Source organism: Emys orbicularis, chromosome 7 (genome assembly GCF_028017835.1).
Source record: "Emys orbicularis isolate rEmyOrb1 chromosome 7, rEmyOrb1.hap1, whole genome shotgun sequence".
In the NCBI taxonomy this organism is placed as follows: Eukaryota; Metazoa; Chordata; order Testudines; family Emydidae; genus Emys; species Emys orbicularis.
The window spans coordinates 45,483,281-45,505,461 of record NC_088689.1 but is presented as its reverse complement, the minus strand read 5'-3'; the positions used below and the strand labels follow the sequence as shown (position 1 = coordinate 45,505,461).

At 41.2% G+C, this 22,181-nt stretch overlaps 1 protein-coding gene across 1 annotated transcript in view; it reads left to right on the top strand.

Moving 5' to 3' along the window:
• STOX1 (storkhead box 1) overlaps positions 1-22,181 on the top strand; it is a 47,173-nt gene that overhangs the window by 5,354 nt on the left and 19,638 nt on the right. Inside the window, exon 2 of the mRNA XM_065408588.1 lies at positions 21,269-21,421. Coding sequence (XP_065264660.1) covers positions 21,269-21,421 — 153 coding nt within the window. The remainder of the gene's footprint in view (positions 1-21,268; positions 21,422-22,181) is intronic.

Below are 22,181 nucleotides of genomic sequence, written 5' to 3'. Positions count from 1 at the left end.
GGCCCCAAGCAATTGCCCTGTTGCTACCCCCTAATGCTGGCCTTCAATTTTATATGCAGAAAACCCATTATTGTGACACAGGAGGGCCGTGGAATTTTTATAGCATGTTGGGGAGAGCCTCAGAAAGAAAAAGTTTGAGAACCCCTGGTCTAGAACCTTGAAGAAGGAAACATGCTTGAGTTTGATGCATAGTGGAAGGGGAGTCAGGGGAGTATTCAAAAAGGGAATTATGTGATCTAAACAAAGGACAAGGAAGATGGCTTTTTGATGATGCAAGACTATTAGTATTAATTTGTATTGCAGTATCCCCTAATGGCCCCAGTTCAATCTGGGCTCTGTTGTGGAGAAACTGCACTTTTAACTTGGACATTTCTTTGTAAACATGCTGGACTGGAAATGCACAAGCTTAATGGTAAGAGCATATAAAAGTGCTACAGAGGAAAAAGCCATTTGGCCTAGTAAATGTATTCTCTTTCGTTAAATCTATTATTAGATGTTAATCTACCTCCCGACTTTCGTTCAATTCTCTCTTGCTCCATAAAAATGTCTAGTTTCCTGTAATTTATATCTAGGGCCCTACCAAATTCACAGCCATGAAAAACGCATCATGGACCATGAAATCTGGTCTTTTATGTGCTTTTATCCTATACTATACAGATTTCACAGGGGAGACCAGCGTTTCTCAAATTGGGGGATCCTGACCCAAAAAGGAGTTGCAGGGGAGTTGCAAGGTTATTTTAGGAGGGTTGCAGTATTGCCACCCTTACTTCTGCGCTGCCTTCAGAGCTGGGCGGCCGGAGAGTGGCGGCTGCTGACTGAGGGCCCAGCTCTGCAGGCAGCACCACAGAAGTAAGGGTGGCAATATCATACCACGGCATGCTTACTTCTGTGCTACTGCTGGCGTGGCTCTGCCTTCAGAGCTGGGATCCTGGGCAGCAGGCACTTCTCTCCATCTGCCTAGCTCTGAAGGCAGTGCCGCCGCCAGCAACAACGCAGAAGCAAGGGTAGCAGTACCCCAATCTCTCCTACAATAACCTTGCGACACCCCCTGCCTCACAGCTCCTTTTTGGGTCAGGACCCCTACAATTACAACACCATGAAATTTCAGATTTAAATAGCTGAAATCATGAAATTTTTGATTTTTAAAATCCTATGACTGTGAAATAGACCAAAATGAACATGAATTTGGTAGGGCCCTATTTATATCATTTTGTTTCTTTGTCCTTAATTTACAATTTATTGCGTATATTCAGTATGGTTTGAGTAAAGTGGTTTCACTTAAAATCTATTTTTCTGTAGTACATCTTTCCAGTCCAATGATGTACTAAAAGAAATATTGAATGTTGTTACATAGTTCTTATACATTGACTTGCACAACCATAAAATATCTGATTTTATAATACGTTTAATGTTTAAAAATATATTTTATACTTTGGTTGAGGCAACCTAATTTTTTAAATTCCAACTCTGTATAGGATTTATAGAATAGTAGAGCCAGTTGCAAATTTTTGTGACAAAATGTTTTTTCATCAAAACTGAAACGGTACATAGGAAAGGATCAGTGTTGACTATTTTTTCTCATTTCAAAATAAAGTTGGAAAAATAATTGAAATGTTGCCACTGGCATTTTTTGATGACAGAGGGCGTTGGTTGCAATTTTGTAACTCTGTCATGCTTCCATTGAGATAGATGAGGAAAATAGTCTCCAAGGGAAGAGTTGAATTAATTATAAGTTCATTTTAGTCACTGCGTGGGAACTGTGAATTGTAGAGGTAGGGAAAGCATCTTGGTGAAGGACACAGAAGTAAAAGTAGACATTCAGTCCCTCTTGAAGAAACAACTACACCTCTACCCTGATATAATGCTGTCCTCGGGAGCCAAAAAATCTTACCGCGTTATAGGTGAAACCGCGTTATATCGAACTTGCTTTGATCCGCCAGAGTGCGCAGCCCTGCCCCCCCGGAGCACCGCGTTATATCCGATTTCGTGTTATATCAGGTCGCGTTATATCGGGGTAGAGGTGTATATTGAGAGTATTTTTAATAAATGAAGGGGAGAAAATTCAGTGGTTCTTGCCAGCTCTTATCTGAAATTGCATAGATCTCTTCAACGAGTGGGCCATCCAGAAATAGGTTGCCAATGCTGTTGTTCTGCTACAGTGATTATTTTGGTAGCCCGTTGTCCGTCTTCTCTGGCTATTAATTAGAGGTTGCTTCCACATCATCCCAGCCTGTTGTCTCTCCTCTGATCATCCTATCCAAATATAGTTTGTTGAAAGTGTCTTCTAGATGCCAAAAGTCAGCCCCCTCTTGATTGCTAATCTCAGATGGAAGAGGATGATGGAAAGCCTTTGTCAACTCCTCTTGCTTGTTCCTTGCCATCTGCAATGGTAGATCCAGGGAATTACAAGCAGTCCTTCCAATGATAGCAGCAACTTCCTGTCAGGAAGGAAGTAAAGTTGGAAAGCTGCAGACAAAACAGAAGTTTTAAAAAGTGGCTTTTTTAAAGACCAAGATTAGTTTGTCTGTCTTATATCCTTTTTTTAAAAAAAATGCAGAATTTTAAAACAATATATTTTGTCAACATAGGATATCACTTTCTAACGAGAATAAGATGGGTTATTTGAAAGTTCCTTCAGAAAGCAATTCAGTAATGTGGAAAACAAGGAGAATGAACAGTTTTTATGCTTCTTTTGTACTATCAATTTGATACCCTAACTTCTTACCTGGTGTGTCAGGTACATGGTGAGAAAGCACTTCCTTCCAATTTGAGAGAAAATGTAGCCTTATTTTTACTAGAGGGTGGAGGTTAGGAGCATTTGAATACTTGAATTAGAGAACCTGCTAACTATACAGCCGTGGACCTGAAATGTTGAAATTCTTCCCAAGCAGCCCATTTAGAACATCTAGTAAAAATGCCCTGCACTCTTTATTTAGACCCTGATCTTGCAATCAGATTCACACAGGTGGACTCTTACTGAAGCCAGTGGGACTCCACATAGGCGCATGGGTCCATCCACTTGCAGAATTGGGGCCTTGATTTGACCCGAGGCCTGGTTGGAACACCAGCTGAATGTAAGAAGTTCATCCCACCTGAACTATATCCCATAGGATAAATGTAATTATTTAATATGTCTACACAAGGTCACTTTACAGGCATAGGAACACTGGTATACTATACCAGCAAAGCACTCCTAGGCCTGGTCTACACTACGAGTTTAGGTCGACTTTAGCAGGGTTAAATCGAATTAAGCCTGGACACGTCCACACGACGAAGCCCTTTCTTTCGACCTATAGGGCCCTTTAAACCGGTTTCTTTACTCCACCTCCGACGAGGGGATTAGCGATAAAATCGGCCTTAGCGGGTTGGAATTGGGGTAGTGTGGACGGAATTCGACGTTATTGGCCTCCGGGAGCTATCCCACAGTGCTTCATTGTGACCGCTCTGGACAGCACTCTCAACTCAGATGCACTGACCAGGTAGACAGGAAAAGCCCCGCGAACGTTTGAATTTCATTTCCTGTTTGCTCAGCGTGGAGAGCACAGGTGACCACGCAGAGCTCATCAGCACAGGTAACCGTGATGGAGTCCCAGGATCGCAAAAGAGCTCCATCCTGGACCGAACGGGAGGTACGGGATCTGCTCGCCATATGGGGAGATGAATCAGTGCTAGCTGAACTCCGTAGCAGTAAACGAAATGGCAAAATATTAGAAAAGGTCTCCAAGGCCATGAAGGACAGAGGCCATAACAGGGACGCACAGCAGTGCCGCGTGAAAATTAAGGAGCTAAGGCAAGCCTACCACAAAGCCAGAGAAGCAAACGGAAGGTCCGGGGCAGAGCCGCAAACATGCCGCTTCTACGCGGAGTTGCATGCCATTCTAGGGGGTGCAGCCACCACTACCCCAACCATGTGCTATGACTCCGTCACTGGAGTAACACACAGGGAAGCGGGTTCGGGGTACGAGGAAGATGAGGATGGAGATAATGTAGCTAGCTCACAGCAGCAAGGAAGCGGAGAAACCGTTTTCCCCAACAGCCAGGATATGTTTATCACCCTGGACCTGGAACCAGTAACCCCCGAACTCACCCAAGGTGTGCTCCCAGACCCTGAGGGCACACAGGGGACCTCTGGTGAGTGTACCTTTGTAAATATTACACATGGTTTAAAAGCAAGCGTGTTTAATGATTAATCATTAATTTGCCCTGGCAATCGCGGCCAGTACAGCTACTGGAAAAATCTGTTAACGTGTATGGGGATGGAGCGGAAGTCCTCCAGGGACATCTCCAGAAAGCTCTCCTTCATATACTCCCAAAGCCTTTGCAAAAGGTTTCTGGGGAGGGCTGCCTTATCCCGTCCGCCATGGTAGGACACTTTACCACGCCAGGCCAGTAGCACGTAGTCTGGAATCATTGCATAACAAAGCATGGCAGCGTATGGTCCCGGTGTTTGCTGGCATGCAGACAACATCCATTCCTTATCGCTCTTTGTTATCCTCAGGAGAGTGATATCATTCACGGTCATCTGGTTGAAATGGGGCGATTTTATTAAGGGGACATTTTATTCAGAGGTGCCCCTTCCTGCTCTGCTGAACAGAAATGTTCCCCGCTGTTAGCCACGCGATGTGGGGGAGGGGTGAAGTGATCATCCCCGAGAATTGGGTGTGGGGGGGGAGGGGGGTCAGTTGGGTTTGTGCTGCATGTTAACCCGGAAACCGCAGCCCCTCCTTTTACATTGCAAACCCATTTTAAATGGCCAACCCAATGGTTGCTTGATATGGGAAATGAGGGCGCTGCTGTTTGAAACCATTCCCACATGTTAAGAAGGTTAAAAAAGCCAAAAGACTGGCTTACCATGGCTGCCTGCAAGCCGAAATCTGTTGCCTGGCACTGCGTGAGTGTAGGCTTCACAGAGGCTAGTGAAGATTAGAAGGAGAAAACGGCGGACGCGGGATGATATGTTCACGGAGCTCCAGATGTCCTCCCACGCTGACAGAGCACAACAGAATGCGTGGAGGCAGTCAATGTCAGACTACAGAAAAGCACAGTATGAACGAGAGGAGAGGTGGCGGGCTGAATCGCGGGATGAACAGAGCAAGTGGCGGGCTGAAGAGGATAGGTGGTGTCAGCTTGGTGTCGATGCTCCGGCTGCTGGAGCATCAAACTGATATGCTCCAGTGTATGGTTGAGCTGCAGGAAAGGCAGCAGGAGCAGAGACCGCCGCTACAGCCCCTGTGTAACCAACAGCCCTCCTCCCCAAGTTCCATAGCCTCCTCACCCAGACGCCCAAGAACACGGTGGGGGGGCCTCCGGCCACCCAGCCACTCCACCCCAGATGATTGCCCGAGCATCAGAAGGCTGGCCTTCAATAAGAGTTAAAGTTTTAAACTGCAGTGTGTCCTTTTCCTTCCCTCCTCCTCCACCCATCCCGGGCTACCTTGGCAATTATCCCCCTAGTTGTGTGATGAATTAATAAAGAATGCATGAATGTGAAGTAACAATGACTTTATTGCCTCTGCAAGCGGTGCTCGAAGGGGGGAGGGGAGGGTGGGGTGGGGTGGTTGGTTTACAGGGAAGTAGAGTGAACCGGGTGGGGGGGGAGGGTGGAGGGTTCATCAAGGAGAAACAAACAGAAGTTTCACACCGTGGCCTGGCCAGTCACAAAACTCGTTTTCAAAGCTTCTCTGATGCGCACCGCGCCCTGCTGTGCTCTTCTAACCGCCCTGGTGTCTGGCTGCACGTAATCAGCGGCCTGGCGATTTGCCTCAACCTCCCACCCCGCCATAAATGTCTCCCCCTTACTCTCACAGATATTGTGGAGCGCACAGCAAGCAGCAATAACAATGGGGATATTCTTTTCACTGAGGTCTGAGCGAGTCAGTAAGCTGCGCCAGCGCGCTTTTAAACGTCCAAATGCACATTCCACCACCATTCGGCACTTGCTCAGCCTGTAGTTGAACAGGTCCTGACTACTGTCCAGGCTGCCTGTGTACGGCTTCATGAGCCATGGCATTAAGGGGTAGGCTGGGTCCCCAAGGATCACGATAGGCATTTCAACATCCCCAACGGTTATTTTCTGGTCCGGGAAGAAAGTCCCTTCCTCCAGCTTTCGAAACAGACCAGAGTGCCTGAAGACGCGAGCATCGTGTACCTTTCCCGGCCATCCCACGTTGATGTTGGTGAAACGTCCCTTGTGATCCACCAGGGCTTGCAGCAGCATTGAAAAGTATCCCTTGTGGTTTATGTACTCGGTGGCTTGGTGCTCCGGTGCCAAGATAGGGATATGGGTTCCGTCTATCGCCCCACCACAGTTTGGGAATCCCATTGCAGCAAAGCCATCCACTATGTCCTGCACGTTTCCCAGAGTCACTACCCTTGATATCACCAGGTCTTTCATTGCCCTGGCAACTTGGATCACAGCAGCCCCCACAGTAGATTTGCCCACTCCAAATTGATTCCCGACTGACCGGTAGCTGTCTGGCGTTGCAAGCTTCCACAGGGCTATCGCCACTCGCTTCTCAACTGTGAGGGCTGCTCTCATCCTGGTATTCTGGCGCTTCAGGGCAGGGGAAAGCAAGTCACAAAGTTCCATGAAAGTGCCCTTACGCATGCGAAAGTTTCGCAGCCACTGGGAATCGTCCCACACTTGCAGCACGATGCGGTCCCACCAGTCTGTGCTTGTTTCCCGGGCCCAGAATCGGCGTTCCACGGCATGAACCTGCCCCAGTAACACCATGATTTCCACATTGCTGGGGTCTGTGCCTTGCGAGAGGTCTATGTCCATGTCAATTTCCTCATCACTCTCGTCGCCGCGCTGCAATCGCCTCCTCGGCTGGTCCTGGTTTTGCTTTGGCATGTCCTGGTTCTGCATATACTCCAGGACAATGCGCGTGGTGTTCATAGTGCTCATAATTGCCGCGGTGATCTGAGCGGGCTCCATGATCCCAGTGCTAGCTATGGCGTCTGGTCTGAAAAAAGGTGCGAAACTAGTATCTGACGGAGGGAGGGAGGGGCGAGTGACGACATGGCGTACAGGTACAGGGAATTAAAATCAACAAAGGTGGCTGTGCATCAGGGAGGAACACAAACAACTGTCACACAGAATGGCCCCCCAAAGATTGAACTCAAAACCCTGGGTTTAGCAGGCCGTTGATTTCACGGAGGGAGGGGGAAGCAAATGAATACAGAACAAATCTATTTTTTACATCTTAAGCTGGCAGACGACGGTGCAGCATGACTGATAGCCCTCGGCATCTTCTGGGTGCTTGGCAGAAAATACTGGGCGCTTGGCAGAAAATAGCATACTACGATTGATAGCCATCATCATCGTCAAGACTGTTCGCTAGGACTGAGCATATCTGCCCAGGTGCCCATGATTGACAGCCACTGCAATACGATGACGATGGCTACCAATCGTAATATACCATCTTCTACCAAAAGGCAAGGGGCTGCTGCTTTGTAGCAATGCAGCCCCACGTCTGCCAGCCCCACGTCTGCCAGCACCCAGATCGCCCTCGGCCTCTTCTGGGTGCTTAGCAGAAAATACTGGGCGCTTGGCAGAAAATGGCATACTACAACTGATAGCCATCATCGTCATTGTGAAGGCAGCAGAATATGACTGGGGGGATGGGGGGACATACGGAGTTCCAGCCACTGCTGTACGACGACGACGGTTACCAGTCGTAATACACCATCTACTGCCAAAAGGCAAAAGGCAAGGGGCTGGTGCAATGCAGCCCTACGGCTGCCAGCCCCACGGCTGCCAGCACCCAGATCGGCGATGAAGGCTACCAGTCATGCTGCACCGTCTACCGCCAAAAGGCAGTTAGCTGCTGCTGCTGTGTAGCAATGCAGTCCCACGTCTGCCGGCACCCAGATGACATATGGTGACGGTGAGCTGAGCTGAGCGGGCTCCATGCTTGCCGTGGTATGTTGTCTGCACAGGTAACCCAGGTAAAAAGGCGCGAATCTATTGTCTGCCGTTGCTCTGACGGAGGGGGAGGGGCCTGACGACATGTACCCAGAACCCCCCGCGACACTGTTTTGCATCATTCAGGCATTGGGATCTCAACCCAGAATTCCAATGGGCGGCGGAGACTGCGGGAACTGTGGGATAGCTACCCATAGTGCAATGCTCCGGAAGTCGATGCTAGCCTCGGTACTGTGGACGCGGTCCGCTGACTAGAGCACTTAGAGCATTTTATGTGGGGACACACACAATCGGCTGTATACAACCGATTTCTATAAAACCGGCTTCTATAAATTCGACCTAATTTCGTAGTGTAGACATACCCCTAGTGTGGACACAGCTTATACTGGCAAAGCTGTGCTTTGTACTGATATAGTAAAGTCCTGGCCCTCCTCGCCTTGAGTGAGCCGTGTGGGTCAAAGTACAGTTTTGCCTGTGTAGCTGTGTCTACACTAGGGGCTTCTGCTGTCACAGCTGTGTTGGTCTTCATACCCTGACTGACATAGCTATTCTGACAAAAGTCTCTAGTGTAGACCTGGCCTAAACAGAATTGCTAATATTTGAGAATTGGCATTGTTATATTGGCTGTACAACTCATGCATGATAGTATTGACAAACAATTCTACAAATACTAGCAACCCAGTAACATGGGTGTTTGACTACCTAACATTTCTGTACCAGTTGCTTATATTTGTATTATTAATGTTGAAATTTAATTTGTGTAACTATACAAATTTCTACTCAAAGTAAACTTTAATCTTTTAAAACTCATTTACATTTTACACATTTAAATATTTGTTGAGAACAAATTCTATATTTTTTCAAAGCATCATAAATAAACTGAAAAACGGAAGAGAGCTTCTAAATAACGTAAACTATGTGTACAGTAATTAATATCAATATTAGCATCATAATATTAGAACATATCATCAAGGAAAGCCTAGGTGAAATTATTGCTTTTTGAGCAGCAAACACTAATATTTTGAGACTTTTTGGAAAGCTCATGATTCTCGAGACCTTCCATTTGCTGAGTTGCTCTGTAAGGTTACACATGGGAACACACAAACTTAATGAGGATAGCAACTCAGCAGGAGATTGTTTATGTGCTTCTTGGATTCCTTTCTCTTGGATTTCCTTACTGTGCACTTCTTTCATGTCTGTTCTAGACTTTGATCTGCTCTGGTAAACAAGGTTACAGGTTTAAAAATCAAGGTTGATTAGTTTTGTAACCAAATCAGTTACTGTGTTTTTTCTCTCTGTGTGCTGACTTGAAAAGTTTTGGTGGCCTAAGAAACATGTTGTATTTTATACAACTGTATATAGGTAATCAGAATATAAAGAATATTTTCTAAATAATCTCAAATTTTTAAACTGTTACGCCCAAATTTATTAGCTCTAGCGCTATTTCCAGTAGTACTCTGAGTCTGAAACTGTCAACTTGTGTGTTCTATTATTATTTGATCTCTGTGATTATTATAGTTATTTCTGTAAATCCTATACTGCTAAATCTCAGGAAGAATGTCTTGCGTTCTTTGAAAGATGACTTATCCTGAAGCAAGATGGCTTTGAAAACTTATCTGTTGTTTGTTACTTACTCATCTGATGCTCCTAATACAATGACTATGAGAGCCTGTTTTTGATTTCAAAGACCCAGTAGCTCGAAGCACTCACAATTCCATTTGAAGTCAGTGGCAGCTCCAATGCTCAGCACATTTGAAAATCCGGCTCTTCATTTAAAAACACAAACCAAACCAATAGAAATGTTACCATATGCAGTAGATGGCCCATAGCAAAGATTGTCTAACAAATAAGTAATTATCCCTGTTCATAAACACTTGTGCTTGATATGTACTATAGTGATTCAATTTAATTTGTCTTGAAATTAAAACAAACCGTTCTACAAAAATGATTGGGTATGGAAAAATTAAAGTGCATGTCAGTCTCTTTCTTTTGCTGGAAACATCTAGCACCTAGAAAATGTTTCCTTCGTTTAAAGATTCTTCTGATTTTTAAAAAGAAAATGAAATATTGCTTGAATTTTGTTCTTGGTCTTTTGAGTTCTTTTACGTTGCCATTCAGAAGTTCCTGATTCAGACTTTAGCAGTATTAACCCCCAATTCAGAATAAAAGCTACAGTTTGTACTCAAACTTTATTTTGTGCAGGTCTGTTTCATTTCCTGGCATGCAAATAAGACTATAGTATGTGAGCTGCAGAATACTGATTTTTAAAAAGTACATATTTCCATTATCTTGTGTAAATAAGGAAGCGATGATTGCATTAACTAGTGTTACTTTAAACTTTAACTATCAACAGATTCCTAAATCACAACATCTCATTTCAACATTTATTTAGCTAGTCTTAACATGTCTGTCTCTCGTTATACTGGAGGATGCTGACTTTCATGACCAATATGTACAGATGCATTTCAGTTGTGAAAATTGTGAATGTTTGTTGAAGGCCCATGGGAAATCCAATAGCTTTTCCAGATGGCTGTTGTTTTGCATGGCCTCATTAACAACATGGTGTAAATGTAACCATACCCTTTCTTTTTTAAATTGGTGTAATCCAAGGGAACTTCACAGCTAACATAGGTCAGAGGTGGTGTGGTCATGGTTGGAGTTGTGCAAAGCAGGGTAGTCATAGCTAGAAATACGATTGCCTGCATTGCCTTGATATGTAAAAATATCTAACAAGATCAACAGGCAATCTTAGACACTTCAGAAGCTAACATTAGGGTTGGTGTACTATATTTCTAACAGATTTGGTTTATGAAGACACAAGCAAAACCAGTGTTCCTAAAGCAGTGTCATCTACACAGACAGGCACGATTTTTTGTTAACCCTGTTTTTTTTAAACTGTATTTTATTTTATTTTATTGTGGATGTGACACACTGACAGTATCCTGAAGAAAACGTATGGAATTAACTTTACTGAATTAAATTAAGCCTTCTTGAATTAGGATTAATACTTTTGGGGTACATTGTGTTAAAAATGCAATTGTGTATGTGTTGTTGTGGAATTGTATGTATTTTTATGGGAAGGGTAAAGAGGAGACTAGCAGAGGGTGATTAGGTAAATTCACTCAGGTTGTAACATCTCCAGAGAAATCACCTTTCTGGAAAGCGAGAAGAGGGAGTTAAAAAAAAATAGAACAACTCTTGAGCATGTTCAGTGGACCCCTGAAATTTTTACCAGAACCAAATGAAGCCCTGTTCCCTTTGACATCACAACACGCATGTTCTCCAATTGGTTTGATCAGGTAGGTTCAGGCCAGAACGGGGACCACTTTGGGGACAGCTTACAGTTTTGGAGACTGATACAGGTATACAACAAAATCCTTCTTGAAATGACATTTATATCAGAACAGAAGAAGATTGGAGGCACAAAACTGCTCTGTAATTTGTTTTCTTTTTGAAGAGATCCTCTTCAAATTTTTATCTTTCATTTATAAAAGAAAAATACACTCTGTTTCTGTTGGGAATGTTAACAAATGTGCTGCTGTCTGATTAACTGAGTGCAACAGAAAATTATCTCCAATTATTAACCAACAGGAGCAGCAAAGTTGGGAAACTGTGCCACTCTCATACCTCAATCCATGAAATTCAACATCTGAGATTTGAATTTTTTTTTACAAAGGGAAACTAAATGCAAAAATACCCCTTGCAGTGTGCAATGTGATGTTTAAATTAAACTTTTGCTCACATGTAATCCATTTAATGGATTGTGTCCTTAGTGTGCAAAATTAAATTACAATCAGCGTGCCCTGATTAAAGTAATTAACAGCTATTACTTGGCCCTTGAACATAATAGAAGAAAAAATTATACTTAAGATAAATGGTTTTTATAGAACATGTTCTCTCAAGCCCATCTGATGATCAGTTTTCAGTTAAATCAGGTTATTTTTAATAGGTATTGGGCCGCAGAATATGAATTACCAAGAGATTCAAACCCATTTGAGAATGAAGTTGAATCCCCAACAAAGAGTGGGGAATTAATTTTAAAATGAAACTGGCTTTAGTTATTATCTGCTTTTTTAAATCCTGTGTTAATCCTATACTGATGTTAATGGATGATACTGATTTATTTGCTCCTTTTGACAGGCTTCCCTTTAAAACAGGAGAAAGCCATTCTAATCTATTGAAATAAAGTGACTGAATATAATACCTTGGATGTAAAAAGGTAGAATTAATTGTGTAAATGTACATCTTTTTATCAGTTTTCGTCACTAATATTGTAACTGGAGATGTTGGAGAAGCTTCACTTTCCTACTTCAGTATAGACTAGAATAGACAAATGGTACACACAGACCAGTAAAACTGATTGTGCTGTCATTAGGCTGTGGGATTTGATTATTTAATTTGTTTGAATAATCTGGCACTGAACTGGAGTTTTACCATCATTGATGTAACAGCTGCTCAGACTCTACAGTACATAAAAGTACTTACAATTAAAGAGAAGATAATTCTCAGACCAGAAGTCTAACCTGAGTTCATAATGTAGGCCTCTTTGCTCAGTTCACATTTTTACTCTGACACTCCCTTATTACATTGTATGTGATGGTTCATTTGGAAATATTTAACCTTGCAAAACCACTAAATAAAGCTCAAGGTAAAATTAGCAAATATGTTAGACTGCTGGTGAGTGAGTGGCCTTATTAAAATAATTTTGCCAGCTATTTTGGTCTGAGGGAGCTGTGGTGGTTCTATGGGTTGTATAATCCACCAGCTAAAAATTTACAGAGAAGATGAACTGTGACAACTACGAAGAAGCTGGAAGTCATTACCTTAATCTGGATAAATATGTCAGATGGTTTTTAAAGAGAGATTTTTCTATATCTTTTTTTCAAGAACAGTCATGTTAGAATAATGTTTGCCATCTGTATGATCAAGACAGAGCACACTTAGGGATGACTTGCACCAAACCCTCAATAATTTTCATAGAACTTGTCATGGGGAAACTGTCTGAATACTGTGTGCAGTTATTTAATGTAGGCGATGCAATGCTTTCTTAGATTTAGAGTATTACTAATGCAAGAGCAAAGCTTACTAACAGCCAAGATTCAGAAAATTATTCAGCAGTGATGAAAGTCTGTTGAAATGTTTTGGAGTAGATAATGATGAATAAAACAGAATTTATTTTATTCTAATTTGGCTTCTCGTATATTGATCTATTATTTGGAGTATAGATTACAGTGCATGTAGAGTATGTAGTTAGCTGTAAGCATCAGGATATGTATCGGACTCTGGAGCAGAAGGTTAGGGAAAAAGGCATATGAAATAGAAATTGTTGTAATTCAACAAGTTCACCCCCATTTTAAAATCATTACAACACCAAATAAAACCATTTGCTAGTTTTGCTTTGCAAAGTTGTATTTCTTTTGCAATATCTGGTCTTTATCTGCAGCATTTGTATTCTAGTACTGGACTTCTCCTTCTCAGACTTACTTTTGCTATATTATGGACAAGCATATTAAAATTCCATTAAATCACAAAATTCTTTAGTTATTACCAGGAGAACAGTGCAGTAAATTTAGCTGACCCTGCAGAACATTTGGTAGGTACCACCATTTACCGTGTAGTGTAGTTGATCTTTCTGATATACTACAAAGCTACCACGACATATGCAAAAACTGGCCAATTCTGCTGAAGGTGTCACCTAAAACTGAGAGATTCTGCAGACCTATAACTCTGTATCACAAGCTCTAATAGACTGGTTGTTGCAAAGATGTTTACTGAGTCCCCCAAAATTTAGTGGAGAACTTGTCACACCATTTTCCCATTTTACACACCCACCAACCAAACAGCAGGAAATGTTATGTCCTTCTGGCTAAAATAAGTAAACTGAAACTGCCCTGCGGAATAGGAGAGAGAAGATGGGTGAGGTCATATTTTTTTATTGGACCAATATCTGTTGGTGAGGGAGACAAGCTTTCTTCCGACCTGAAGAAGAGCTCTGTGTGGCTCGACAGCTTGTCTCTCACCAACTGCAGTTGGTCCTGTAAATGATATAACCTCAACCATCTTGTCTCTCTAATATCCTGGGATCAACATGGCTACAACTACACTGTGTACAGCTGTGGAATAGGAGACTAATAGGTGGAAGGAGGAAGAGACAAGAAAATCTCACCTAGGATTCTACAGTCTAAACTAAGGGTTCTAAGTCTGTAGGTTGTGATGTCAAAATAATTCCTCAATGAACTTTTGTGTGGTGGTTATGATGCTGCCTGTCACTCATGCCGTGGTCTTTCAGTAGTGCTTTCTAGCCAAAGACTAGAACTTTGAGTTTCAAAAATAGACTACTAGGTCCTCAGAGGCCCCATCTATGCTGGGTCCTACACCATGTGACCTGATGTGTTTTTAAACACCAAGGTTTACCTTAATTATCCTTTTTTAACCAGTTTGCTTCTGTCCACGTTGACTAGCTGTACTTTAAAAACACTCTAGATTATGCAGTTTATAAACCACCTCAGTGTTTAGAGGTTTAAACCCCTAGAGTATCTTTGTATTCAAATGTGGACCCACTGGCAGGTTCAGCAACAGGTAAATGAAGAGGTCGCTTCTGTATGTTCCTGACCAGTGGTAAGATGCCAACTTAGAACTGTTCCCTTCCTGGTGGGGTTTTTACTAGGTAGACTGTGCTTCCTGGGCCCAAAAAGGGGAGCTGTCAACCCCTAGCCAAGCTGAGATTGGAGAGGGAGATGAATCAGTTCCATTTGGGAAAAGGTGTGTACTGCCAGCAAAGCCTGGCAGGTTTTGTTGGACAGAGTAGCCAATATGAGAGGTGGTACATGAGCCCATTATGTCACTGCAGGGCCAAAACCCCCTTCGGCCAAAGCTGGTGAAGGCTCAGTTGTTGAAACAAAGTGTAGATGAGATGAAAATTTTAACCCTTCTGTTGGCTGGATACTTGCCCCTTTAAGAACTCAAATCTACATCTGCATTTGATTGTGGCTCACTTGTCACCCACAAAGAGGAGGCCAGCTTATTGGAAAATGTATCCCATAAACTTTGCAGCACAAATGCCAATTCTATAATTACTCCAGTTTAATGGTGTGAAGATGATGGAAATAGTTAATACTTATATACGCAGTGAAAGAAGGGTGATATTTATCTACATCCAAAAAAAAAGGGTGAAATAGTTGGAAATACTTCTAACCCTTAGATTCTCTACTGTATATTAGATATATTAAAGGATCTAGAACCTAGGTTATCTATGGACACTAAACAACCTTGGTAGTCAATTTACTGGGAAAGATAAATCTTCTTATATTGAAAGTGACAGCATTGTCCCTTCTCTTTTCCTCCATTTGGATCCCTTGTACACTCTTCCTGATGCTTTCTATTAAGAACATTAGACCCTCACTGTCACATGCTTTTATTTTTATTTATATATAATATAATTTTCTGTAAATGTGAAAAAACAGATGTCACCCAAATTAGGTTTTTACCAGTGTGATTGTTGAAAAGGTTTGGGGTTTAGCTCCTTTGCTGAGGTATGCAGACCTTGTGGAATTAGAAGCAGAATTCTTTATGCTATTTTGCATACTAATTATCTTGTCAGCTATTGTAGGTGGAACACAGAACCTTGAGCCTCTGTCTTAGTAGGTAAACACGCAAACAAAAAAAGCTTCATTTCCTTTTATAATGTCCTTATCTGTATTTGGAAGTCTATCAAGTGTTCTGTTAAAGATTTAGGCACTTGAAACCAGCTTTGTGATAATTTTTAAAGTATTTAATTGTTGCCCATTGCCATATGTGGTCCTTAGAACATATTTAACACACTCATGCTCTGAAAGCCAGAAATGTGTTTCAGCATGACATAGTTCTTCTCCTCTTTTTGCACTTTGACAGCCATGCCATACAAATCCATTTGTATTTCTCACATCACTTGCGTTCCTCTTTTGGAGCCTGATCCAAGCCCATTGGAAAGACTCCAGTTGATTTCCTTGATCATGCCCTTTAGATGCTGTATTGATACCTTGCTTCATTTTCACCATATGTGTCTATGCATTCCAGATGTTTGTAATGAAACTAAGCAGGCTGAGGTTGCTATTATGCGCTAACATTAGAGTAAGAATTCCATGGTAACTGGCTACATGCGTTAGAAGGTAACTTTAAGGACTAGATTTTCAAAAGTTCTCAGCACCTGCAGTTGGGATCAGACTTTCAGGAACTGCTGATGCTGAGAACTTCTGAAAAATCTGGCCCAAAAAGTATAGCACTAGGTCACTGGTTTTAAAATCTTTACATAACAGATTAACCTAAAAGGGGCTATTGTTTTGCATATTGTGTCACAAGTTGGGAATATTTATTCTTGTAATAATCAGTAGTTGAAATATAATGTTTATATTTAATATGCAATCCTCTGTTTTAGGACAGATTAATAAATATGTCCCCAGAAGTCAGTCAGATGTGCTGAGTTGCCACGTCAACAAGAAGTTTTTAAACTTTTAGGTATTCCACACAAATGTAATTTCAGTGCTAAAATGCTGAAATGTATTTGTATTTTTTGTTCTCAAAGCTCGTATGCTCAAAATTCTTTGTATGCAAATGGATCTTTTTTTCCACCAGTCATCAGGAATACGAATTCTTTAATGCAGCAATACATAAAAGAACTTCTTATACAAGACTAAACTATTACTGTTTATATCAACAAAAACTTGGACATTTCTTAAACCGGGTGTGGCACATATGGTATTTATTTTATATGACAAATATACTTAAGCACATTCATTGAATAATTAAATTTATCATTACAACCACTTTCACGTGATGCTCGTCCTGTCTCTGAAATAGATAGAACTTCTATACTTCAATGCATCTTTTAAAATCTTTCAAATCAGTGATTTTTTTGGTTACATTTTGCACAACTTTCTATGTTCATTTTTCACCAACACTTTTTTCCTCTTAAAAAGTTTCCTAATACTTTTACCTGTAAATATTGTTACTCCTTGATTGTGCATAAAGGCATGTCTCTTTGCTGACATGTTACATTACAGTATACAGTGTTTCTCGGTCTGCAGGCCGCTTACGGCCCAATCAGCACACAGCAGTGGCCCATGTGAATCCTCAGGGCCATACAGTTAGAGTGTGTGTGTGTGTGTGTGTATATGTGTGTGTGTATATATAATATGGATGCGGACCACATAACACACAGAGAGGTGCATATGTGGCCCACAAGGGTAAATAGATTGAGAACCACATGTCTACAGAAAGGCACAAAACTTGCACGTTAATGGTGTTGTGCCTGTTTATGCTAGGGCTAAACTTAGTCCTTTATATAAAGATGCAGCAAACAGAGAACATCGACAGTAGTAGGGTTATCATGCAAATGTTTATGGGATTCATGAAATGTTTAGCATGGTCAGTTTGTTTAACTCTGCATGGTTACTTTTGACTAAGGATAATTGAAATGTTGATCTTGCATTTCACTTGGCTTACAACATCCATTCTGTGTCATATAACAGATATCAGTATATTCAGAAATGTGGATAACTTAGTTATGTTTTTTGGTTCTCTTCAGAATGAATTACTCGTTATCCTAATACACCAGGTTTTTGAAATCTAAGTGCTAAATTGAGCTCTGGTGTAAGTAGATACAACTTCATTAACTTCACTGGAATTATGCTGGCTTACACCAGAACTAAAAGTGGACATAAGTATTTATTTTTAATGCCTAAACAGGCAGAAAAGCTCCCACTTGTTATGTACTATTAAAACCCAGTAAACCTCCCAAGTTACAGAGATGGAACAAAAAATCCTTTTACATTGGTCAAGAGTATCTGGAGGCTTTTCTGTTCACTGAGTACTGTTATCTAAGGCTTGTATTACAGATGACTTTCCCACATTGTGAGTCAGTACGTACTCCAAAAAGGTACTCTCAGGTTTCATGTATCCAGGTAATTAGCTGAGTTTGAGTAAACTGGTAAAACCACTTGAAGGTCAATACATGACTTTCTGGCAAACTGCCTAGTTTGGAATCAGTAAACATGCTTATGTCAAAGTTAATCTGTGCAACATGTTTCAGAGTGGTAGCCGTGTTAGTCTGTATCAGCAAAAACAACGAGGAGTCCTTGTGGCACCTTAGGCTTGGTCTACACTAAACCCCCAAATCGAACTAAGGTACGCAACTTCAAAGTTCGAAGTACCTTAGTTCGAACTTACCTCGGTCCACACGCGGCAGGCAGGCTCCCCCGTCGACTCCGCGGTACTCCTCTCGTCTAGCTGGAGTACCGCAGTCGACGGCGAGCACTTCCTGGTTCGACTTATCGCGTCCAGACAAGACGCGATAAGTTGAACCCAGAACTTCGATTGCCAGTCGCCGAACTAGCGGCTGGGTGTAGACATAGCCTTAGAGACTAACAAATTTATTTGGGCATAAGCTTTCGTGGGCTAAAACCCACTTCATCAGATGCATGGAGTGAAAAAGCAGTGCATATATATATAACAGCACATGAAAAGATGGGAGTTGCCTTTCCAAGTGGGGGGTCAGTTTAATGAGAAGTAGATCAGTATTTTTATATTGTTATCCATGATCTCCTCCATGCTTGCTTTAAAAGTATTTTGTTTTTCTTAGTATTTTAAATAATGTTTTTAATTCAGTGGTAGAGAAGCACTATGATCTACACTGAATTAAAATGTGTGTGTTTTCTGATAGTATCTGTGAATTGCATTATAAATGTGCTAAAAATTCTGCAGCTGTTTCAAGCAGTTTGAATATGTAAATTTACATCAGTTAGAGTGGGGTGTTCTCTCATGGGCATATGTGGATTGAGGCAGTAATGCACATGAAAATAGTTATCAGAAGGCAATCACCACATTACATGTGTTTTGCTATGTTGCCTGCCTCTTGCATGGCAACCTGATTCTTCATGGAAAAAAATTGTAAACGGACAAAAGCAAAACAGAAAACTCCAACATAGAAATAAGTTGCAAAAAGAATCTTGTAACCAGAGGGCTTACCTACACTAAAGAACTGAAATGGCCAGCTATTCTAAAAGGCTGTTATTGAAGGTTTATTTTCCTTTCCTACACAAAGAAAGCTTACAATGATTTATGCACCTGCAAGTAGTATCTTAGCAACATCACTGAGGAAATAATGCTCAGCTTTTTCTAAACACTTTTGGTTTAACATAATCATAAGTTGTAAAACAAAGGTCCAGAGCAATTTAATAAAAGTTCTTCAAAGTGCTGCTCCTTATTCCATTTACGTAAGAGACATATTCAATGCTGAGTGTTTTTCTGGCTACAGTATGATAAGGGTCAGATTACATAGTCATCCAACTATCTATCCGGTTTAGTTAAATTAAACCTGAATTATTGCTTAACCTGATCTACACAAACTTAGCATGTAAAGTCACACTTCTTCCTCTATAAAAGAAAATTAACCTCTTTGGCTCTGGAATCAGCTCTCTACCTCATAAAGTACCCAATGGGGATTTGCTGTTACATTATGCATGCCTTGGCAGTTGATGGTACTATGGGGTGTATGTGCAATATACAGAAATACCAACAGATGACAGAAGAGAATAATTTATCTAATCAAAAACATACAGTTTTACTCAGGGAAATAATGCGCTGTTAATCTTACCATGCGTGCAAACCACCGCTGTATAGTCTTGTGGCTACTTATCACAGTGATGTAAGTATAGGATAGTCTGTGTTTGTTTAGGGATTGATTGTGGTGGTAGTTGTTGTTTATAGGCTTTTATATCCCACTTATCACTATAGTATCAGAACTTCTGACAAATGTTAATGTGTTTGGCCTTATCCCTGTCAGGGAAGGGGGAAAGGATTATCATCCCCAATTTACGATAGGGAAACTGAGGCTAACTAGTTTGACTTGACCCATATAGAACCATGAATAGGACCCAAATCTCCTGGTTCACAGCCCAAGGTCTTGCCTACAAGATCATCGTTCCTTGGGCTGCAATCCTGTAAATACTGATGCACATGCATGACGCATATATGAGTAGTGCCATTTAATTCAACCCTAAAGCAGTTTAATTAATTGGGACTACTCATGTGTGAAGCATGTACATAAGTGTTTGCAGTACTAGGGCCTAAACCTCCACGTAGGTGCTTAGCCGGGCTGTACAAAATGGCAAAAGAAAATCCTTTTTGTGGCTTTTAATGCCATTTTACTGAATGCTGTGATGTCCTCTGACTTATTTCCAGAATTTTGAGAGCCCAGAAACTTTTAAGGTGGAATCATGACTGTAAAGCTCTTTGGGTCATGGAATATCTTGTAAAGGGCTGAGTAATTTGATGATGCTGTATATATGTTTTTTGCTGATGATAAACAATATATAAAGAGAAATAAAAACAGAAAGGTTAAGTACCTTTTTCTGAACAAGAACTGTGATCCACTTGATAGGGATGGGCCTGAGAGTCTGGATACCTGGGTCTTGACCCAGACTTCCTGTGTGACCTTCGACATGTCACTTTGCCTCCCTGAGCCTCCGTTTTCTGTTTATAAAATGGGGATAATATTTACCTACACTATAGGGTGTGTTTTGAGGAATAGCGTAAATTATGCAATGCTGTATAAGTACAAAATTATTGTTGCAACCGGACAGTGGCAGAGATGATAACAGGACTGAGAAGTTTTCTGGCTCCCTGCTTTATGCTCAGTCAACTAGATAACCCTGTTTTTTGGGCTTTGTCTATACATGGGAAACTTACCAATATTTTTCTACCAGTTCTAGCAGTGGTTCAGATGAACTGGTCTTAAAATTTGTGAGAGCAAAGGTGTTCTCTTTTGGTATGTCTCTTTTCTCTTCCATCCCAATTTTGTGAAAACTTTGATATACAACTCACCTATTCAGAGAAGTTGCTGGGTGTTTTATTTTTTGCATAGCTCTTCAGAGAAACATAGATTCTACATTTTAGTGTATGTAAGCTGTCATTCAAGCAAGCCAGAAGTAGTCAAACATCCTTTTCTCTATTTTTAACTCCCTTCTTAACTCAGCTTATACACAACTTTACATTGAATTAAAAACACCTATGGTAAATCTCATTTTACTTAAAAACCTTTTTTCTCTTGTTGCAAACATCAGTGCATTACCATCAGCTTGCCCGGGGTCATATTTTTATTCCTTGAAAAATATTCTTATTAATTAGTTGATAAAAGAGTAGGGAAGGGGAGAGCGGAGGATGAGGGGGCTAACTCTGAGACGACAACAGAAGTATAAAGGGGAGGTAGTGGCAGCTTAAGTTCATGTTTAAGTGGCTATCACATGAATAATAGTAAACTAAACAATATCCCAAATAAGCAACTTTCTTTCTTTTTTTACATTTTAGGTGATGTATCTCCAATTCACATGAATCCCATTTCTCAATCCCAGTTTGTTCCTTTGGCAGAAATTCTTTGCTGTGCTATATCTGATATGAATGCAGCTCATGTTATTGTTACCCAGGAAACATTAATGGATCAGTTGGTGAAACATTATCCAGGTAATATGTTGCTAATTTTTCCCTTCAGAAGCTAATAGATTGTAATTCGTATATTGCTGACAGTGCATGTAAACATTCATTAACAATTTGCCTGAAGCTGGCAAAATGGAAGAATATAAATGAACAGGTAATCACACAGTAATTTATACACCCACCCGCACTATCTTTGTAAATCTGTATACAGTTTGGTAAAATGTATTTTATTTTTGTATAGAATTCTTCTTACAAAGTATCACTTTACATTGAGAAATAGAAAGAAAATAAGAATGCTATGAAAGTATATCTGTGGCTGTATGCTAAGGAGGGAGAGCACATGAAATTGAAAGAGGTACTGAAAGAGGCCAAAAGGTAGAGGCGTGTAAAAATGTGGGGCTCCTAACTGGAGATCCTAAAGCTTTTAGTCACCCTCTTGAATGGATGGACACGTGATATTTGACTTACGGATGGAGTGTGGGATTGGCAAAGAAGAATCCATGTTAAGGGTCTGTGGCCACAGATAAGATTGGCCTCAACTTCAGGTTGGGTGGCCAAATATTTCTTTGCCCCAAAAAGGAAATTCTAAATTCATCACTCACTCTAAGGCCTGGTCTACATGTGGGGGTGGAGGGGTGTCGATCTAAGGCCTTGTCTACACTACGAGAGTACTTCGATTTTAGTTAATTCGACTATGTGGAATCGATATTACTAAGTCGAACGTGTGTGTCCACACTAAGGACAGTAATTCGACTTTGTGAGACTTTGTGAGTCCACACTAACGGGG